We start from the raw sequence: 16,282 nt of genomic DNA on the forward strand, positions 1-16,282 counted from the left end.
CCGGTGTCCTGCAGAGTTTAGTTCCAACTTGCCTCAACACACCTGCCGGGAAGTTTCTAGCATGCCTAGTAAGAGCTTGATTAGCTGGTTCAGGTGTGTTTGATTAGGGTTGGAGCTAAACTCTGCAGGACACCGGCCCTCCAGGACCGAGTTTGGGCACCCCTGGTTTAGATTAATCGATTAATCGATAAATTAGTAGATAGATTAATCGAAATAAAAATAGTCGTTAGTGGCAGCCCTACTCGTGACATAAAATAAGAAATATTTACAATTCCGCACAATTTCTAAGTCACTAATCAGACTTTTGGAGTTCAGCTAGGGCACTGCTGCCATTAATCCAAAAGGGGTACAAACCAAATAAAAAGAAATTATTCAGGAAATATTTTTTTCAATTTACTCAACATGTTATACTGATGGAAACATATACGCTACTGTTCAAATGTTGAGGTTAGTAAAATCTGTGTAATAGGTAACTTACCGTTCAGAAGTATCTCTTCTTATGCTCACCAAGCCTGCATTTATTTGATGAAGAAAAAAAAACAGTAATATTATGAAAAATTATCATTTAAAATAACTCTTTTAGATTTGAATATATTTTATATAAATATAATTTATTTATGTGATGGAAAAGCTGAATTTTCAGCAATCATTACTTCAGTCTTTCGTGTCACAGGATCCTTCAGAAATCATTTTAATATGCTGATTTGGTGCTCAAGACACATTTCTTATTATCAATAATGTTGGAAACAGTTGTATACTACATAAAAAATAAAGTACTTTCACCTTTGGTCTCAGATCCCACTTTATCTTTTCATTTGAATTAGATTAAACTGCATAACCAGTTTTCTTGTAAACTTGTTTGTAAGAAACCCTCAGTCTACATGACTCAAATAATGAACTGGCAGACGTCTGGAGAACGGAGAAACCCGCTCTTGTCGGGAGACCTGCTGTCCTCTTAACATCCCCTACGAAAAAGAAGTTTATTCAAGTGTGCTATTAGTATACTTCTTTTAAACTAAAAATAGGAAAGTATACTTTGTCTACTTTTTATGTACTTCTCAGATATGGGCTTTATGTACTTCTCAGAAATATACTTAAAATGACATTTAAGTATACTTGACTTATACTTAAAAAAAGTCTAAATATATTTGAGCTATACTTGTGCTCCTAGAATCCGTGTTTTCATTGTTATACTGTAGGGGGCTTACTAAAATAAACTTGAAGTATACTACTTTTTGGTAAGGTATGCTCTACATGACTTTTGGGCCATTGTTCTATAAAGACAAAACTTACATAAAGGCAAGCATGATGCAAGAGTACACTTTAATGAAAAGATGCCTGTGGCTTTGTGTCTGAATCACTACTATCATTGTTGACCTGAGGTGATTTAAGGCAGATATTAGTTGACTGTATAAATAGTTCGACAGCCAACAGTGCCTTCTAGTGCCTTGATTTCTCTGGACTGGCAAATGCAGTACAATCAGTGATTTCTGTTGCTCCGTTTGTCTTTAATGCAACCGTCAGCGAATGTTAATGCTAAATGAGAAACGCATTGTGGTAGTGATAAATCTGCCATATTAAGCTGTCCTGCCTGGTCGCATCTTTTCCTCTGTCCTTCTTGCTTTACTCCTATTCCACTTTACTTTGACCCCTGTGTCTGCAGAGCCCAAGTCCATCGATGCAGGCATCACTATACAGACCGAAGTGGCCTGTGCACCCATAACAGGTACCACAGCAAGTGTGGTGTGATTTGATTGGACAGAGACTTACATTACATGACTCAAAGACTTCACCTAGTGTTGTTATGTGTTGTCTTGGTGTGTCTTGGCAGCTCTTTTTATTTAGTTGTGTTGATGTCAAAGCAACCAGTGACAGATTTGATTTTCATCCATTGTGTCAAGTCAACCACTGTGCAGCTGTGGTGACAATCGTGATGTCAATATTAAATATTAAAAATCTCTGCCATGTGTCTTTCTACCTGTCTGGTTTCCAAAACTTCCCGAAAACTGAATAGTTCAAAGTGCTGTCCAGGTGTAAACAGACCAGTAACAACAAGCAATATAAAGCCAACTCAGTGGGTCTCATTCACTAATATTTTTGTGCAAGTGTTCCTATTTATGTGTGCAAAATAGGTTCTCATGCAAAATGTTCACTGGGTTCATAACAGGTGTGTACATAAATATTTTATTCTAATGTTTATGAATCCATTTCATTCTGGATGAGCAAAGCAGATGACACTCAGTAAATACATTTTGTATAGAGTGTCTGTTTGAAAACTAGACAAAAAATAAAAGTATTTTGCAAAATATATTTTTATAAATATATACTTTTACATTGTTACAAAAAACATTTTATTTTAAAGAAATGCCATTCTTTTGAACTTCATAGTCATCAAAGAATCCTAAAATGTATGATGGTTTCCACAAAAATATTAACCAGTAATATCCTTTTCTGATAACGTGACACTGAAGACTGGAGGAATGGCTGCTGGAAATTCAGCTTTGCCATCACAGGAATAAATTGCATTTCATATAATTAAACTATATTTATATAGAAGTAGAACAGTAATTTTTAATTGAAATAATAATTCACAATATTTCAGTTATATATATATATATATATATCCTGTGTTATAATGTTCACGCACAGGTTTTACACAAATTAGTGTGTACGCACAGTGAATGAGGCCCTACACTATGTTGCTTCCTGTCTCATTTCAGATTAGCACTTTCATTCTCCTCTTTTGTATCTTCCTGTACTGCTTTTTTTCATGGTAGGTATGAATGGGAAGAGTATTTTGAGCGCTATGAGCCGACATACACCAGAGAACTCTGCAGGGATCACTCAAGGCTCAGGGGCCACCACATCACCCTGCTCCTCCCGCTCCTCCTCACAACGCTCAGGCACAGGGGGCCACACACCCAGAGGCCCCCGCCGGTCGCCCGGCACGCAGCCCAATCCCCCAGCGAGCAGCAGCAATGCTTTGGCTCTCTCCAAGACTACCAACTCCCCGCGCCTCTCCCCAGGTCAGAGTCGGGGACAACCTTGATCTTCACCGCCCTTTTTTATACTTTGGTGTGATATCTGGTGTCATTTTTTATACTTTGGTGTGATATCTGGTGTCATTACTCATATATTTTACATATTATAATTAACACTCTTCCAGAGCGTAATCAATCTGAAAATCGTACATCTCTCCGGAGGAGTCCTTCTCCACAAAAAGGATCTCCGTCACACCAAGTGGTCTTCCTTAAAGACATTGTGTGCTACTTGTCCCTGCTGGAGAGGGGAACGCCAGAGGACAAGCTTGAGTGTAAGTTGGAAATGATTCAAAAATAGTTTTCCTGAAAGCATTTTTTTTTAATCTTAGCTGTCTTTGGGAAATTTTAAGAAGGATTCACTTTAAGACATTTTCAAATACTTATTTGGTCATATATTTTTTGATTATTGATATTTGGTCATATATTTTTTGAATATTGATAGTTGGTGTTAGAGCTTGTTCATGTTAAAGCAAAGACAACGTGTTTCTTTGTTATGATGATGTTATGAGAAGCCAGGTTTCTTCCTTTAATCTCCTTCTTATTTACATTAAGACAACATATCCTCATTAATTCCCACTTTTCCAAAGTTCCTCTAAAGAAAAAGAAGAAGAAAAACGGAAAACCAACAGTATTTTAAGTAATTTTGTAAATTATGTCTCCAAACCAGTCGTGCCTAACCACAGAAAGCATAGAATTAGTCAATAGTGACTAATACTATGTGAAAAGTCACCTCATTCCTGACAGTTCATAATTAAACACAGCATATGAAATGCAGATATGGATCTTTTGTGATGTTTGAATAGTCAATTTTATTTCAGTTACTGTTGCCTATGTGATACAAAGCTGAATTTTCAGCAGCCATTACTCCAGTTATCAGTGTAGCATGATCCTTCAGAAATCATCCTAATATTTGGTGCTTAAGAAAAATCTCTTCTTCTTATCAATGCTGAATCACAGTTGTGCTGCTTAATATTATTTTTGTGGAAACCGTAATATATTTTTTGATAAATAGAAAGTTCAAAAGAATAGCATTTGTTTGAAATAGAAATCTTTTGTAACATTATAAATGTCTTTACTGTCACTTTTGATCAATTTAATGTGTCCTTTAAGAATAAAAGAATAATTTTCTTTTTTGTAAAAATCTGCAGGTAGCTATAAGTTATTAGCTATTAAATCTTTCTGAGTCATTGTTTTTACATATAGGTACACCCAACCACACAGTTAGGTCAGTTCTGTGTTTTAATTGACCTCTGACCTACACATAGTGAGAGTGACAGGAGACTTCCAGAATCTCTTCCTCTTATTTCGTAAGGGCTTATCTCTGCTCCTGGCCTTATTTACCATGGAGTTAGCATAGACAAGCTTTATTTAGCATAGGAAGTTATTTCTGCCCAAAGCTAATCCTCACTAGTTGCCTCAGTCTGCCCTTTGATAACCTGAGCTCCAGGTGCTAGCATGGGGTCTGTACTTGACAAATATTTGCCACACTACAAAAAGATAGTCTCTTATCTTTTACTTCTCTCACCCTAAAGTCATGTTCAGGCTCTACGACACAGATGGCAATGGTCTGCTGGACAGTTCGGTAAGTCTGAAATCTCCATTATAATGCGTAATGTTGAAACGTCCAGTTGTTTGGCTTTGTGGTTAGATACTTTAAACAACAAGGAGTTAATAATGCACAGTACATATTTAATGTGAGATTTACATAAGTTGAATACGACATACACAGTTATAGTGCGTTATGTCATTGTGTTGAGTTGTTAGTCTGGTGATTTCTTAATATTATCATCCTTGAATGTTTCATTCATCTTAACACTATCAGACCTTGGTGATTCAGAGACTGTCTCAAAATATTATTGATTTTTTTTTTTTATGTAACTTTGAACTGATAGTTAGAGAGAGCTGTGAATATCAGGCTTCATAAAAAAAGTGAATTTGAAAACGGTATGCTTTATAGTGTATAATATCTAAAGCAATTATATCTGTCGATTTAGGAGCTCGACCGCATCATAAACCAGATGGTCCATGTAGCTGAGTACCTAGAATGGGACTCTACAGAACTACGACCTGTATGAATCACTTTAAACATTACCACCAGGCAATCCCATCATGCATTGTGGAATCCATATCTTATTGTCCCTTATTTTATGTCTTATATTGTAGATTCTGAAGGAGATGATGGAGGAGATTGATTATGACCGGGATGGAACGGTCACATTAGAGGAATGGATCAGAGGAGGAATGACCACCATACCACTCCTGGTACTGCTGGGAATGGAGACGGTGAGAAGAAACGAACAGTGAGTTATAAAGAGGAAACAATACATTAAGATACAGTATCTTATTTCCTGTTCCTCTTTTACATACATTCAGAATGTACAGGAAGATGGGCAGCATGTATGGAGACTGAAGCATTTCAACAAGCCAGCATACTGTAATTACTGCCACACAATGTTGTTAGGAGTACGAAAACAGGGCCTTTGCTGCTCACGTGAGTATCTATCTATCTATCTATCTATCAATCTATCTATCTGTCTGTCTGTCTGTCTGTCTGTCTATCATCTGTGATTTTGTCTAATTATATTTGTTTTGTTCTGTCTGTTGATCTGTCGTTCTGTCTATCTGTTATCTCTCACCTTTTTGATATCTGATGTGTCTGACCTGATGGTGTGTAGTTTTCCATTTGAAATGTTTCCCTCCCATCTCTCACAGTCCTGTCTTTTGTTTGGCAGTATGCAAGTACACAGTCCATGAGCGCTGTGTGTCCAAAGACATTGCTCCTTGCATTAGCACCTACGCCAAGTCCCGCAGACACACCAATGTGAGTGCATAAACAACATACGCTTACAAATTAACACTACTCACTGTGTTTAAACTGAATGTTTTCTCTAAAAATTTACAGTAAATCCAGAAACTGGGATTCCCAGATTGATTTGTTAGGTACAGAGCTCATAGTTCTAACAAACACAATCTTCTATTATTAATAAATGACTCGTGTTTAACCTCAAAGTAATGTTCTGTGGACATGTCAGAAAGGCTATGAGAACATCCTGTGTGTAATATCTTTTTTCTGTACTGAGAACTAGAGGGGAAAGACTGAGATCACACAGCACTGTTTTAGTAGTCACTGACTTCTCTTTAGACCTTGAGCTCCCATTCAGTAACTACCGCAGAGATGGAAGGCACTGCGTTCAAATAATGTTGTCATTAGATTATGATTTCACAGGGTGTATTGTGTGATGTGTTAAGTGATGTGGAGTGTAATTTTAGTGTAAATAGCTATAAAATTTCAGTGAACAGTGGAAATATCAGTTCTCACGCTTAAGGTGTTTATTAAGACTTGGGGCTTGTGTAAAAATATTATACACTGTCAAATTCAAAGTAATGTGCTGTAAGTTTCTTCATTAGTCTTACCTTCATCTCACATACTATATATTGTAGTATACATTTTTAGTGACTTTTTAACATTAGTTGTTAGACTAAAGGGAAATGCAATTTGCTAGACCCTTGCAGTTCTTCCTAAAGGATCATTTTGAAAGCTTTGACCAACAAAAAAAATCACTGAATGTGTATCATAACATATGGGTGCATTTCTTTTAGTACATTCCAACAGATTATTATTATTTCTTTACTAATATCCTGTGTATTCAAGGAAATGCATTTTTTTAAAGAATTCTTTTTAACTTGAGGTTTTGCCTTGTGAGATGAATGTTTTAGTCAATAAAGTGAAATAATATTGCAGATAGTGATAGAATTCTTGTACAAATGCCTTATAAATGCATGACAGAGCATGATAATAATTTCAGTAATGTATAGATGAGCTGTTTGAGTATTTACTAACTAAAATAATTAATGAGTCTCTGTTCAATGTGTCTCTAGGCTATGCAGCATGTTTGGATGGAGGGCAACTCCCCAACAAAATGTGACAAATGTCACCGCAGTATCAAGTGCTATCAAGGCCTAACAGGCCTTCACTGTGTTTGGTGTCAAATCACTGTGAGTATATACTGACTTACTGTGGCCAGCAAGAGTCCAAAACTTTTGTGTTAGCTTTAGTAATATTGTATTTCTAGTAATATTTAATATTTAGTAATATTCATTCTAATTTTTTTTAAAGAGGCCTTGAGCAAAGACTAATGGGAATGTATTTTGTTATGTTTTTCCGCATTAAAAAAACCAAAACATTTTTCCTTTTTATCTCAGTATAATAACGTTGTGGTCTATTTTTCTAAAAGCCATATTTATGTAATACTTATTCTCACCACTTGGTGGTGTTCTTCACTAAACTTTTACACCATTTAGTGGATGTGGCCAATTTGTTTTTAAAATAGCCCTAATAAAGATAAGTGTCAGCACTTAACACTCATTCAAAGGCTTTTTCTCTACATAATGATTTTTATTATCACATTATATGCTCCTGCACGCTCTCTGAACCATCTCTCCTGACAGTTTCAACTCTAAACCTGCAACTAATTTAATATCAAGTACAGATCCTGCTGGCCTCTTTGTCCCTAACATTTAATGTAATTTTGCTGGATCAGATTAGTGAGGATAAAACAAGAAGTTACAAAAGATCCAGTCCATTCTTGATGTGTCTTTTTTCACCACTCCTCATCTATATTTGTATGTTTTCCAGCTCCATAACAAGTGTGCGTCTAATGTGAAGCCTGAGTGTGACGGTGGACCATTAAAAGATCACACACTCTTGCCGTCGTACATCTGCCCTGTTGTTCTAGTGAGTTCAGTCTCTCCCACTGCACTTTTCTGATATGCTAAACTGCAAGGATCCCAGTACAATTTTTTCATTGTTGGGTCCTGGACAAATTCTTCATGAGCGTCTTCTCTACTATGAATATATTTTTGAATACATCTATCTATCTACATACCTTTTTTATATATATAAAATATTTTCAGATACTTTGGATATTGTGACAGTGTTATTAAAGGGATAAAAGGGAGTCTATTGTGCACTCTCTAACGAAAAAAACTAATGTTCTTACTGACTTGGAATTTGCATAGAGAAAATTAAAGGATGTTCACTGTTTTTTGTTAGATGTGCTGTCTCACCTTTGTACTGTAAACTTAATTAATTAAATTTTAAAAGTAAATGGTATTCAAGTTAAAATGTCTTTTCAATAAGTAAGACACAGTAATCAAGGAAATTCACAAACATTCAAAAGTTTGGAGTCAGTCAGATTGTTTTGTTTTTGAAAGAAGTCTCTTATGTTCGGCAAGGCTGCATTTATTGGATACGGTAAAAAAAAAAAAAAGTAAAAACAGTAATATTATGCATTTTACAATGGGGTTATTGAATGCATGATTTTGATTGGTTAAATTATTATCCAGGAAATGCAGAAATGCACAGCTATGAAGTAGTTCCAGGTCTGTTGGCTGCATGAATTTCAAATCAATTTGCCAAATTATTTCTGGTGAATAGAAAGTTATAACAAACAGCATTAATTGTGAAATAGATTTTCAAATAGAAATAGAATTTGGAAATTTACTTGAAATAGACATTTTTCATAACATTGTAAATGTCTTCACTGTCACTTTTGGTCAGTTTAATGCATCCTTGCTATATAAATTATCAGAATAATATTCATTTTTGAAGCACACACACACACACACACATATATGTAAATGTCCTGAAGCACATAGAAAGAACTTTGACACGGACTCTATGATTGAGACTTGTGAACATTTCTAGTCTAACGACCTTGTAAAATGACCTGTAAAAATGTTAAAACATCAGTTCTTTCTAAATTACAGAGAAATATAATAAAGTGAGGTGGATTCTGAAATTACATGGGTCTTGTCATTTTTATCTCTTATGTACATCTGTCTCACTCCGTCTCTGTTTGTTGATGTTTACTGTAATGTCTGTATATCTCTAGGACCGTCATTCTGCTGTCAAAAGAGGTGAAGGAGAGTCATCCCCCAGTACCAGCCCTGAGGACACCAGCCAGTGTTTCAAGTTCACCGGTGATGGTCAGGCACTGCAGGTGAGCCCTCAGCAGACACACACTGGGCCTGCAAATCTGTGCAGCACACATGTGTGTTTGTAACGTTTTCTCCCTCTCTGCCTCTAAGATCACCCCTCTGCCTGGAACGCACCCCCTCCTTGTGCTGGTTAATCCTAAAAGTGGTGGTCAGCAGGGTGAGAGGTAAATGTCTTTGAAGCTCAAACTGTTGCATCATCATTTTTCATATTCTCCAACCTTATACTGCTGTAATGGTTCCAATGAGGAGGTTTGTCAAAACATCTGAAGTCAGTCGAATCTGCATAGACATGTTTAACAAAAGTCCCACTCTTTTTCTTGCTTACTGGCAGTGTCCTAAATACCATCAAAGCTAGCAGGAGACAGTAATGCTGTTAAAGGAGGAAGAATGTGGGTGTTGTTTCAGCTCTCACCACCCACCCAACGTCCTCCGGGAGACCGGTTTTAGGATTTTGTGCTGGCATCACCATAGCAACACAGTTTTAAATACTATTAATTGGCCGATTATCCTCCATTATTACACATGTGCTCAAACAAAGATGTGATCACTGCCCTGGCCCCAAAAAAGAAAGACAATTTTGGTGGTTCTTTGATACAAACAAAGGAACAGAGTGGTCACCGTTGAATCATACTGTACCAAGTGTATTTTTCCACCATATTCACCCTAAGCAGCGTACTGAAAGCTCATTGGTCGGGCTTGACACTTGACTGCATTTTTTTGTTTTTGCATAGGGAATAAATGAATTCTTCAGTGTTGATAAGTGCTCAAATTCTCACCCCCACATAAAAGCATAGCTTTTGACGCACCTCAAACTAACTATTCCTCTCTCTCTCTTTCTCTCTGTGTGTCTTTGCATACTAAAGGGGCAGAGTAGCTAACACAGTTAGAAGTGAAGGACATTGCAGAGTCCTCAATAATCATTTTATTGCTTCAAGATTATTGAGGAGCACTGCTGCAACAGTGTGCAATCTGTGTATGTGTGTGTGTGTGTGTGTGTGTGTGTGTATGCGAGTACTTACTTGATTCCTAGGTTTGTGTGGTCTATTATTATAATGGAATGGAATGATGGCGTTTTAAGAATATCATTGCTCCATATGTGTGTCTGTCTGTGTCTTCTCATGGAACAGTTCAACCAAAATAGAACATTCTGTCATCATTTACTCATCATCATGTTGTTCCAACATTAAATCTGCGACTAACAATCTGTTGATTATTTATTTGATTCATTGGGGGGAAAAGGCCAAATGTTATTTTTTAGATTTTACTGAAAAAAATAGATTCAATTATTCCCATCTTCTCTTCTAAAAATGAATGGTGGTTATGCTGAATATTATTTTGATTGTTTTATGGTTTTAATGATTTAGACAAAAATGACTAACAAACAAACTTGATATAACAAACAAGCAAACGAAAATTCACAGTTTTGAAGCAGAAGGACAGTTTGAATCTGTTAATTATGTCTTTGATTAATTGGGTGGGGAAAAGGCCAAATGTTATTTTTTTATGAATTTTTTTATTCCAGATGTGACCCAATTTCTCTTCTAAAAATGTGCAAAAGGTTTATATATATTCTAATTGTTTTATTGATTTTTGACAAAAAATTTAACTAACCAATTTTATGTAGCTAACAAACAATAATTCACAGTTTTGCAGCAGAAGGACAGTTTAATAATAATTAATAATAAAAAACATTTCTTAACCGGGTAAGTAGAACTATTAAGAAGTAGAATTATTATTTTTTTTTTCCTGCAAATGGGACTTACATCCAATTACATATTATGATCCCAATGCAGAAATGGATCAGTCTGATTCATGATCAGATCATTTAGACCTTTTGTGTGAACTGCATCAATGATTCATTGAAAAGATTTGACATAAAAGAACGATTTGTTTACAATTTGTAATTGAGCATCGCACTTCTCTCATGATTTCTTTTGAAGGTGCCAAGAAGAGGTAGGATGCACGACACGTCAAGATTTTCTATCCATAATAACATCTAGTTATTTTTTACCTCCTTACTTTATAAGTCATTTGGGCTTGGAATGACAAGAGGGTTGGTAAATGATGGCAGAAGTTTTATTTTTGGCTGAACTATCCCTTTAAGCCTTCTATCATAATGTAAAGTTGACAGTGATTACATGTTTAAAAATGTCATTCCTCTATGTGTGTCTTTTAATGCTTTTCTGCTCTCATCTGTCTTCATCAGGGTGCTGCGGAAATTCCAGTACCTGCTTAACCCCAGACAGGTGTACAGTCTGGATCGAGGAGGACCCATGGTGGGGTAAGACTACTAAAAGCCACCATCAAATTTCGAGGGAGATATGTGTGAATAAATCGTTTTTTGAGTCATGACAGGGACTTTTTTGTTCTGGCATGGCTCCCTCTCTCTCTTTTCTTTTTGCTTCTACGAACCTGCAATAAAGTGAGCCAACCTGCAATCAGCTAGTCTGAGAGAGGAACCACTCGCAAAGTGGAGATGACTTTGAGAGACCTACAAGACATTTACTATGACTCAAGCAGTCCCCTGCTGAGTAAATATATTCATTCAAGCGCTGAATGTTCTTCTGAGCCTGTCAGTCACGATGAGGCTTCCTCTTTAAGCGAGTCCATTTTACTAAAGCCTCTTCACTCATACACCCCACCTGCCTTTAACAGAAGGCCAGCTCAGGGTCGTCCAAATCAGTTTCAACCCGTAGTAAAGCAGTGGAATCTGTGAATGTCATTGTAAGAGGTTCATATTTACAAATTATTTTATGAGCGCCAAATACTTATGTTTTAAGTATTGTAGGTTTGAATTACCTTTTTTTAGGAGAAATAAATACAAATGAGACCATTATGTTAAGAAGAACAGTTTTGTTTTAGTATTATTTTGTACTATTAAAATATTTATTAATATTTTGAAATGGCTTTAACTTTTTATATTTCTATATATATATATTTCTATTTAGCTTTAATTTGTTTTTATTTCTGTTTTAGTCATTTTAGTACTTTAGAAATTTGGAAACTTATTTCAGTTGTCAAGACTACGTACATTTCTCATTTTGATTTGTTTTTCATCAATTTTTTTATTTTTGATCATTTCATTTTGATTAGCAAAAAACATTTTTGCGATAGTTTGTCCATACAGTGGATGAGTAGCACAACAATAGTTTTAGTTACTAATAACAACATTGATATAGAGCAATATATTTAAGATGGCATAGACTAGATCTTTTGACCTCAGAAGTACTTGATGAGAAATCATCTTAACATCTTAAACCAGCCTAAGATGGTTTGCTGATCTAAATCAGCAAACTTGCCTAAATCTAAATCGGTTTAGAGAGGTTTTGGCTGGCTTTAGGCTGCCACCAACTGGTCACCCAGCAAAAACTAGCTTGGCTTAACCGAAAGACCAGCATAAATCAGTTTTCAGTAGGCTGGGTTAAGGATTTTTTTACCAGCATGAATTTTTATGTTCATATTAAAGTTGGCAAATCTGAGCACAGTTTGAGACATTAATATCTTTTCTGGTGTCTTTTTTTTGTCAAGAGAAACATCTAAGAAGCAGAAGCTTAATTTATTCCCCATTTATCTAACAATTAAGATATTAAAGAGATCTCATTTGTGTTTTTCTTTGCTCTAAGCTCTCACTTTCATTTTAGTGCACAATTATGCAGTTGCACATACTGCAGTGCAAACCCACTCAAAACACAAGTACATTCTGTTCAGCATCCTGCGGTTGTGCAACAGTGATTCTCATTCAGGAAAAAAGGAGAGAGAGAAAAGTACAGAACAAAAGCTAAGCAGTGGTCGTTTCGCGGGAAAGCAGGCTAACCTTCTGTCCCAGATCCCCCTCCCCATCACACAATGTTCTGTAGTCACGACTGGAGCGCTGCTCATCCTGAAGAGACCATTCACAGAGAGAGAGAGAGACTGAGAATTGTGTGATATTGCTGATTTCACTCAAGGAGAACAATATGGCCAGATATTACATTTTCTTCCGTAAGCACTTAGCTCATTTATAAGCATGTAGATCAAGAACAGCCTTTTTTTTATGTGATATTTTTAACTTGTCCCATTAATGACTGTGCCATTGTTTGTGGTAACAGCTCTTCATTAATACAAAGAATTATTCTGAGAGAAAAAGCAGCCAAAGTTCAACTAAATAAATACACTATTGTTCAAATTTCAGGGTCAGTAAGATTTTTTTATTAAGAAAAATTGTTTAGGATAAATGAATTAGGTCAAAAGTGACGGTAAAGGCATTTATAATGTTACAAAAGATTTCTATTTCAAATGAATGCTGTTCTTCTTTTTTCAATTTGTCAAAGAATCCTGAAATAAATTCTATGCTGCTCTTAGACTTCTGTTTTAGCTTTCTAATATTCTGGTTTACTTGTGAAATTTTGTATAGTGGTAATATTAAAATATTTTGCCCAAAAATGAAAATTATGTCATTATTTACTCACCTTCATGTCATTCTAAACCTCTAAGACTTTATTCCCTTTGTTGAACAGAAAAGACGATATTTTGAAGAACGTTGGTAACCAAACAGTTTTGGTTACCATTGACTTCTATTGTATGGACAAACTTTCTTCTGTGTTCCACGGAAGAAAGTCATAGGTTTAAATCTACATGAAGGCGAGTAAATTATGACAGAATCAATTGAGTGTGTCGTTCTGGATCTATGCATTTGCTAAAGGAATAAATGTAAATATAATGTGGTGTATTATCAGTACAGCTTCACTATTAACACTGCAGATTGATTATTTGAGAGCAAACCACTTAGATTAGGTTATATTCTCATCTGATCTTTCTTCTTTTTAATCTCCTGGTCATTTCATTGTGAAACTGCCGAACTGATGATTGACACTAAGGGGTCTGAGTGGATATCATAAGATGGAGAGATGAAAATAGATAAGTGTGCTCTTTTGCTAAGTGTCTGCTCTGAAGAGGCCACTCTTACAGCTTTATATGGAGAAACACACAGATTGCTCAAGTATCTGTTCTCTGTTGCCCATGTCATTGGAGAAGGAATTGTTTACGCAACCCGCATCTCTACAACAGCAGCCTACATTGCCATTTCAACAGACTGGGACTGGCGCATTACAAATTTATCTGGAGCAGAGCTCATTTAGTCAGACTGAAACATGATTCCAGCTCAAGCCTGTCCAGAACCACACAGCCATGTTCCACTTGTGTTACTCAGCTATTGAACTTCAGTGGACATCCATGGCGAGGATGTTGTTGTTGTTGACGACATAGTTTGAGCATTTCCATGGCAATACAGCAATAAACCTGAGAAGGTACAACAAACTGAGAACTGCTTGAATTGACTGCATTTTCATGGTAAATGTAGTGGCACATTTACTATTCTCTTTCACTCTTGTCCTGCATACATAAAACATGCTGCATTGTCAGAGCCATCAAAAGAGGTTACACAGTATACATTTTTCACACACTTGTGTGTCAGCTCTGCTTGCGTGCTACGCTCAGTGCTATAGCAAATCCCACATGTGTCTATATGCAGGACATGTCCCGAAGTCACCCCTGTGCTGCAGTACATGCTCCTGACCAGCAGAGGGTGATGTCTTTTTCAGCCTCTGTCCTGCTTCACTGTACTTACCTCTGAATGTAAAGAGTGAAGAGATAGAGCTGAAGTGCTAATACAGATTTTTAATTAATATTTTTATTATGCAAGGATGGATTGCATTGATCATTTGTTTGAAAACATATGGATTTATAATTTGTTTGTTTGTTTTTTGTTGTGCAGTCAGCTGCTTCTGTGACTCCCATTTGAATTCATTTCTGTTTTTATCATAGCTGAGAAAATAAGTTTTATTAAAGTGCTTGTCTCACAGCTCAAAGCCAGTTCACAAACAAATAAAAAGTCAAAGTTTTAGGACTGAAACTTTAACAGCCGGAAGTGTAGAAACAATGCAGTGCCAAAAAGGATAGCTTGAGATGATATTTAAAGAAAGAGATGATTTTCGAGGCTCAATGGGTTTGACTTCCAGAGTTTTTCTCCCATGATACTGAATAAAAACAGCACAAATCTTCTGTAACATCCTTCAGATCAAACATACAGCACTTAATGGTAAACTGTACGTTGCCACTGGGGAATAGTGTGAATGCTGTAGATTGTTGGGTAGGTTTGCTTTGCTGCAGTGTTGTCACTCCACGGGGTCACTTTAATTATAGGACCAAGGAAAGCTTTCATGCAAATACATGAAAGGCAAGCCTCCATCTCATTGTTTTTATGTCTCCCAGGCTCAACTTTTTTCGAGACGTGCCCAATTTCCGCGTGCTGGCCTGCGGAGGCGATGGATCAGTGGGGTGGATTTTGGACTGCATTGGTGAGTACGCATCAGCATCAGTGCTTTCTAGAGCCGTAATAATTAACATTGTTACATGGACTTAATAATAGACCATCAGCCTAATGTAGAAGTTACACTGTACATGCATTAGTAGCATGAACTGCAACAGCAGGCTCGCACTGGGATTTCACACACGACAGCATTTCAGCTGCTCTGTACCGAAAATAAAGTGATTTCTGGTTTGCTAAATATCACTTTCATCTTTCAAGATTAGTTTTGAATGATGTGACCAAAGAAAACGCCTTCATTTGAGATACAGATCTTATGCTGACTGTCTAGTTTGATTGCACTTTATATTTCCTGCTATTTTGCATCTGCATTTACCCTAGGAGATCAATAAAGCATGTCAACCAATTCATTGACAAACATTTGAACATTAGGACATCCTTCCATGCGGTACTTGACTCGAGGCTGGCTCTTATTTAAGGCGCATAGAATCATGACGTATAACCGTCAGAAAGATTGTTCACAAATCATTGTTTCTAGGAAGCGCATTGACTCATCTGTGACCTTTTTCATGTGAGTGAATGCAGGATAACAGTGGAGATCTAATGGCCTGTCTTTCCCTCTCCTGACAGCCGTATTGATGTTAATGGACGAGTGCTGGAGAGGAGCCTGTGTGGGCGATGCTAGATATCGCCGCTAAGTGATTTAGAATCAGCTTGGTCTCCAAACCTTTGGCTTGAAATTGCAATGGGCTGATGGTACTGAAACCTGAACTTAGATCAGAAGCAATGAAGAAGCTCTTTATCCCTTTAGAGACTCTTTAGCCTGGCAAATTGAGGAGGACGGGGACACATATGGGAGTTTGTCCTCCTAACAGCCCTGAAGTGATGATTTAGGAGCAGCTTTTGAATGAGAGCCGCTCTGCTAACAGTCCTTGCT

General features: G+C 36.6%; 1 protein-coding gene across 2 annotated transcripts in view; it reads left to right on the forward strand.

The window, feature by feature from the left end:
* Positions 1-16,282, forward strand: part of LOC107658284 (diacylglycerol kinase beta-like) — a 95,462-nt gene that overhangs the window by 29,683 nt on the left and 49,497 nt on the right. Inside the window, exons 5-18 of one of the 2 annotated variants that reach the window (XM_016446782.1) lie at positions 1,664-1,726; positions 2,778-3,026; positions 3,167-3,313; positions 4,574-4,623; positions 5,036-5,110; positions 5,205-5,324; positions 5,415-5,532; positions 5,774-5,862; positions 6,921-7,037; positions 7,678-7,776; positions 8,936-9,043; positions 9,132-9,205; positions 11,248-11,322; positions 15,291-15,376. In XM_016446782.1, coding sequence (XP_016302268.1) covers positions 1,664-1,726; positions 2,778-3,026; positions 3,167-3,313; positions 4,574-4,623; positions 5,036-5,110; positions 5,205-5,324; positions 5,415-5,532; positions 5,774-5,862; positions 6,921-7,037; positions 7,678-7,776; positions 8,936-9,043; positions 9,132-9,205; positions 11,248-11,322; positions 15,291-15,376 — 1,470 coding nt within the window. The remainder of the gene's footprint in view (positions 1-1,663; positions 1,727-2,777; positions 3,027-3,166; positions 3,314-4,573; positions 4,624-5,035; positions 5,111-5,204; positions 5,325-5,414; positions 5,533-5,773; positions 5,863-6,920; positions 7,038-7,677; positions 7,777-8,935; positions 9,044-9,131; positions 9,206-11,247; positions 11,323-15,290; positions 15,377-16,282) is intronic. The other variant, XM_016446784.1, reaches the window with a different exon arrangement.

The sequence above is a fragment of the Sinocyclocheilus anshuiensis genome, unplaced genomic scaffold (genome assembly GCF_001515605.1).
Source record: "Sinocyclocheilus anshuiensis isolate Anshui unplaced genomic scaffold, SAMN03320099.WGS_v1.1 scaffold263, whole genome shotgun sequence".
Taxonomy (NCBI): domain Eukaryota; kingdom Metazoa; phylum Chordata; class Actinopteri; order Cypriniformes; family Cyprinidae; genus Sinocyclocheilus; species Sinocyclocheilus anshuiensis.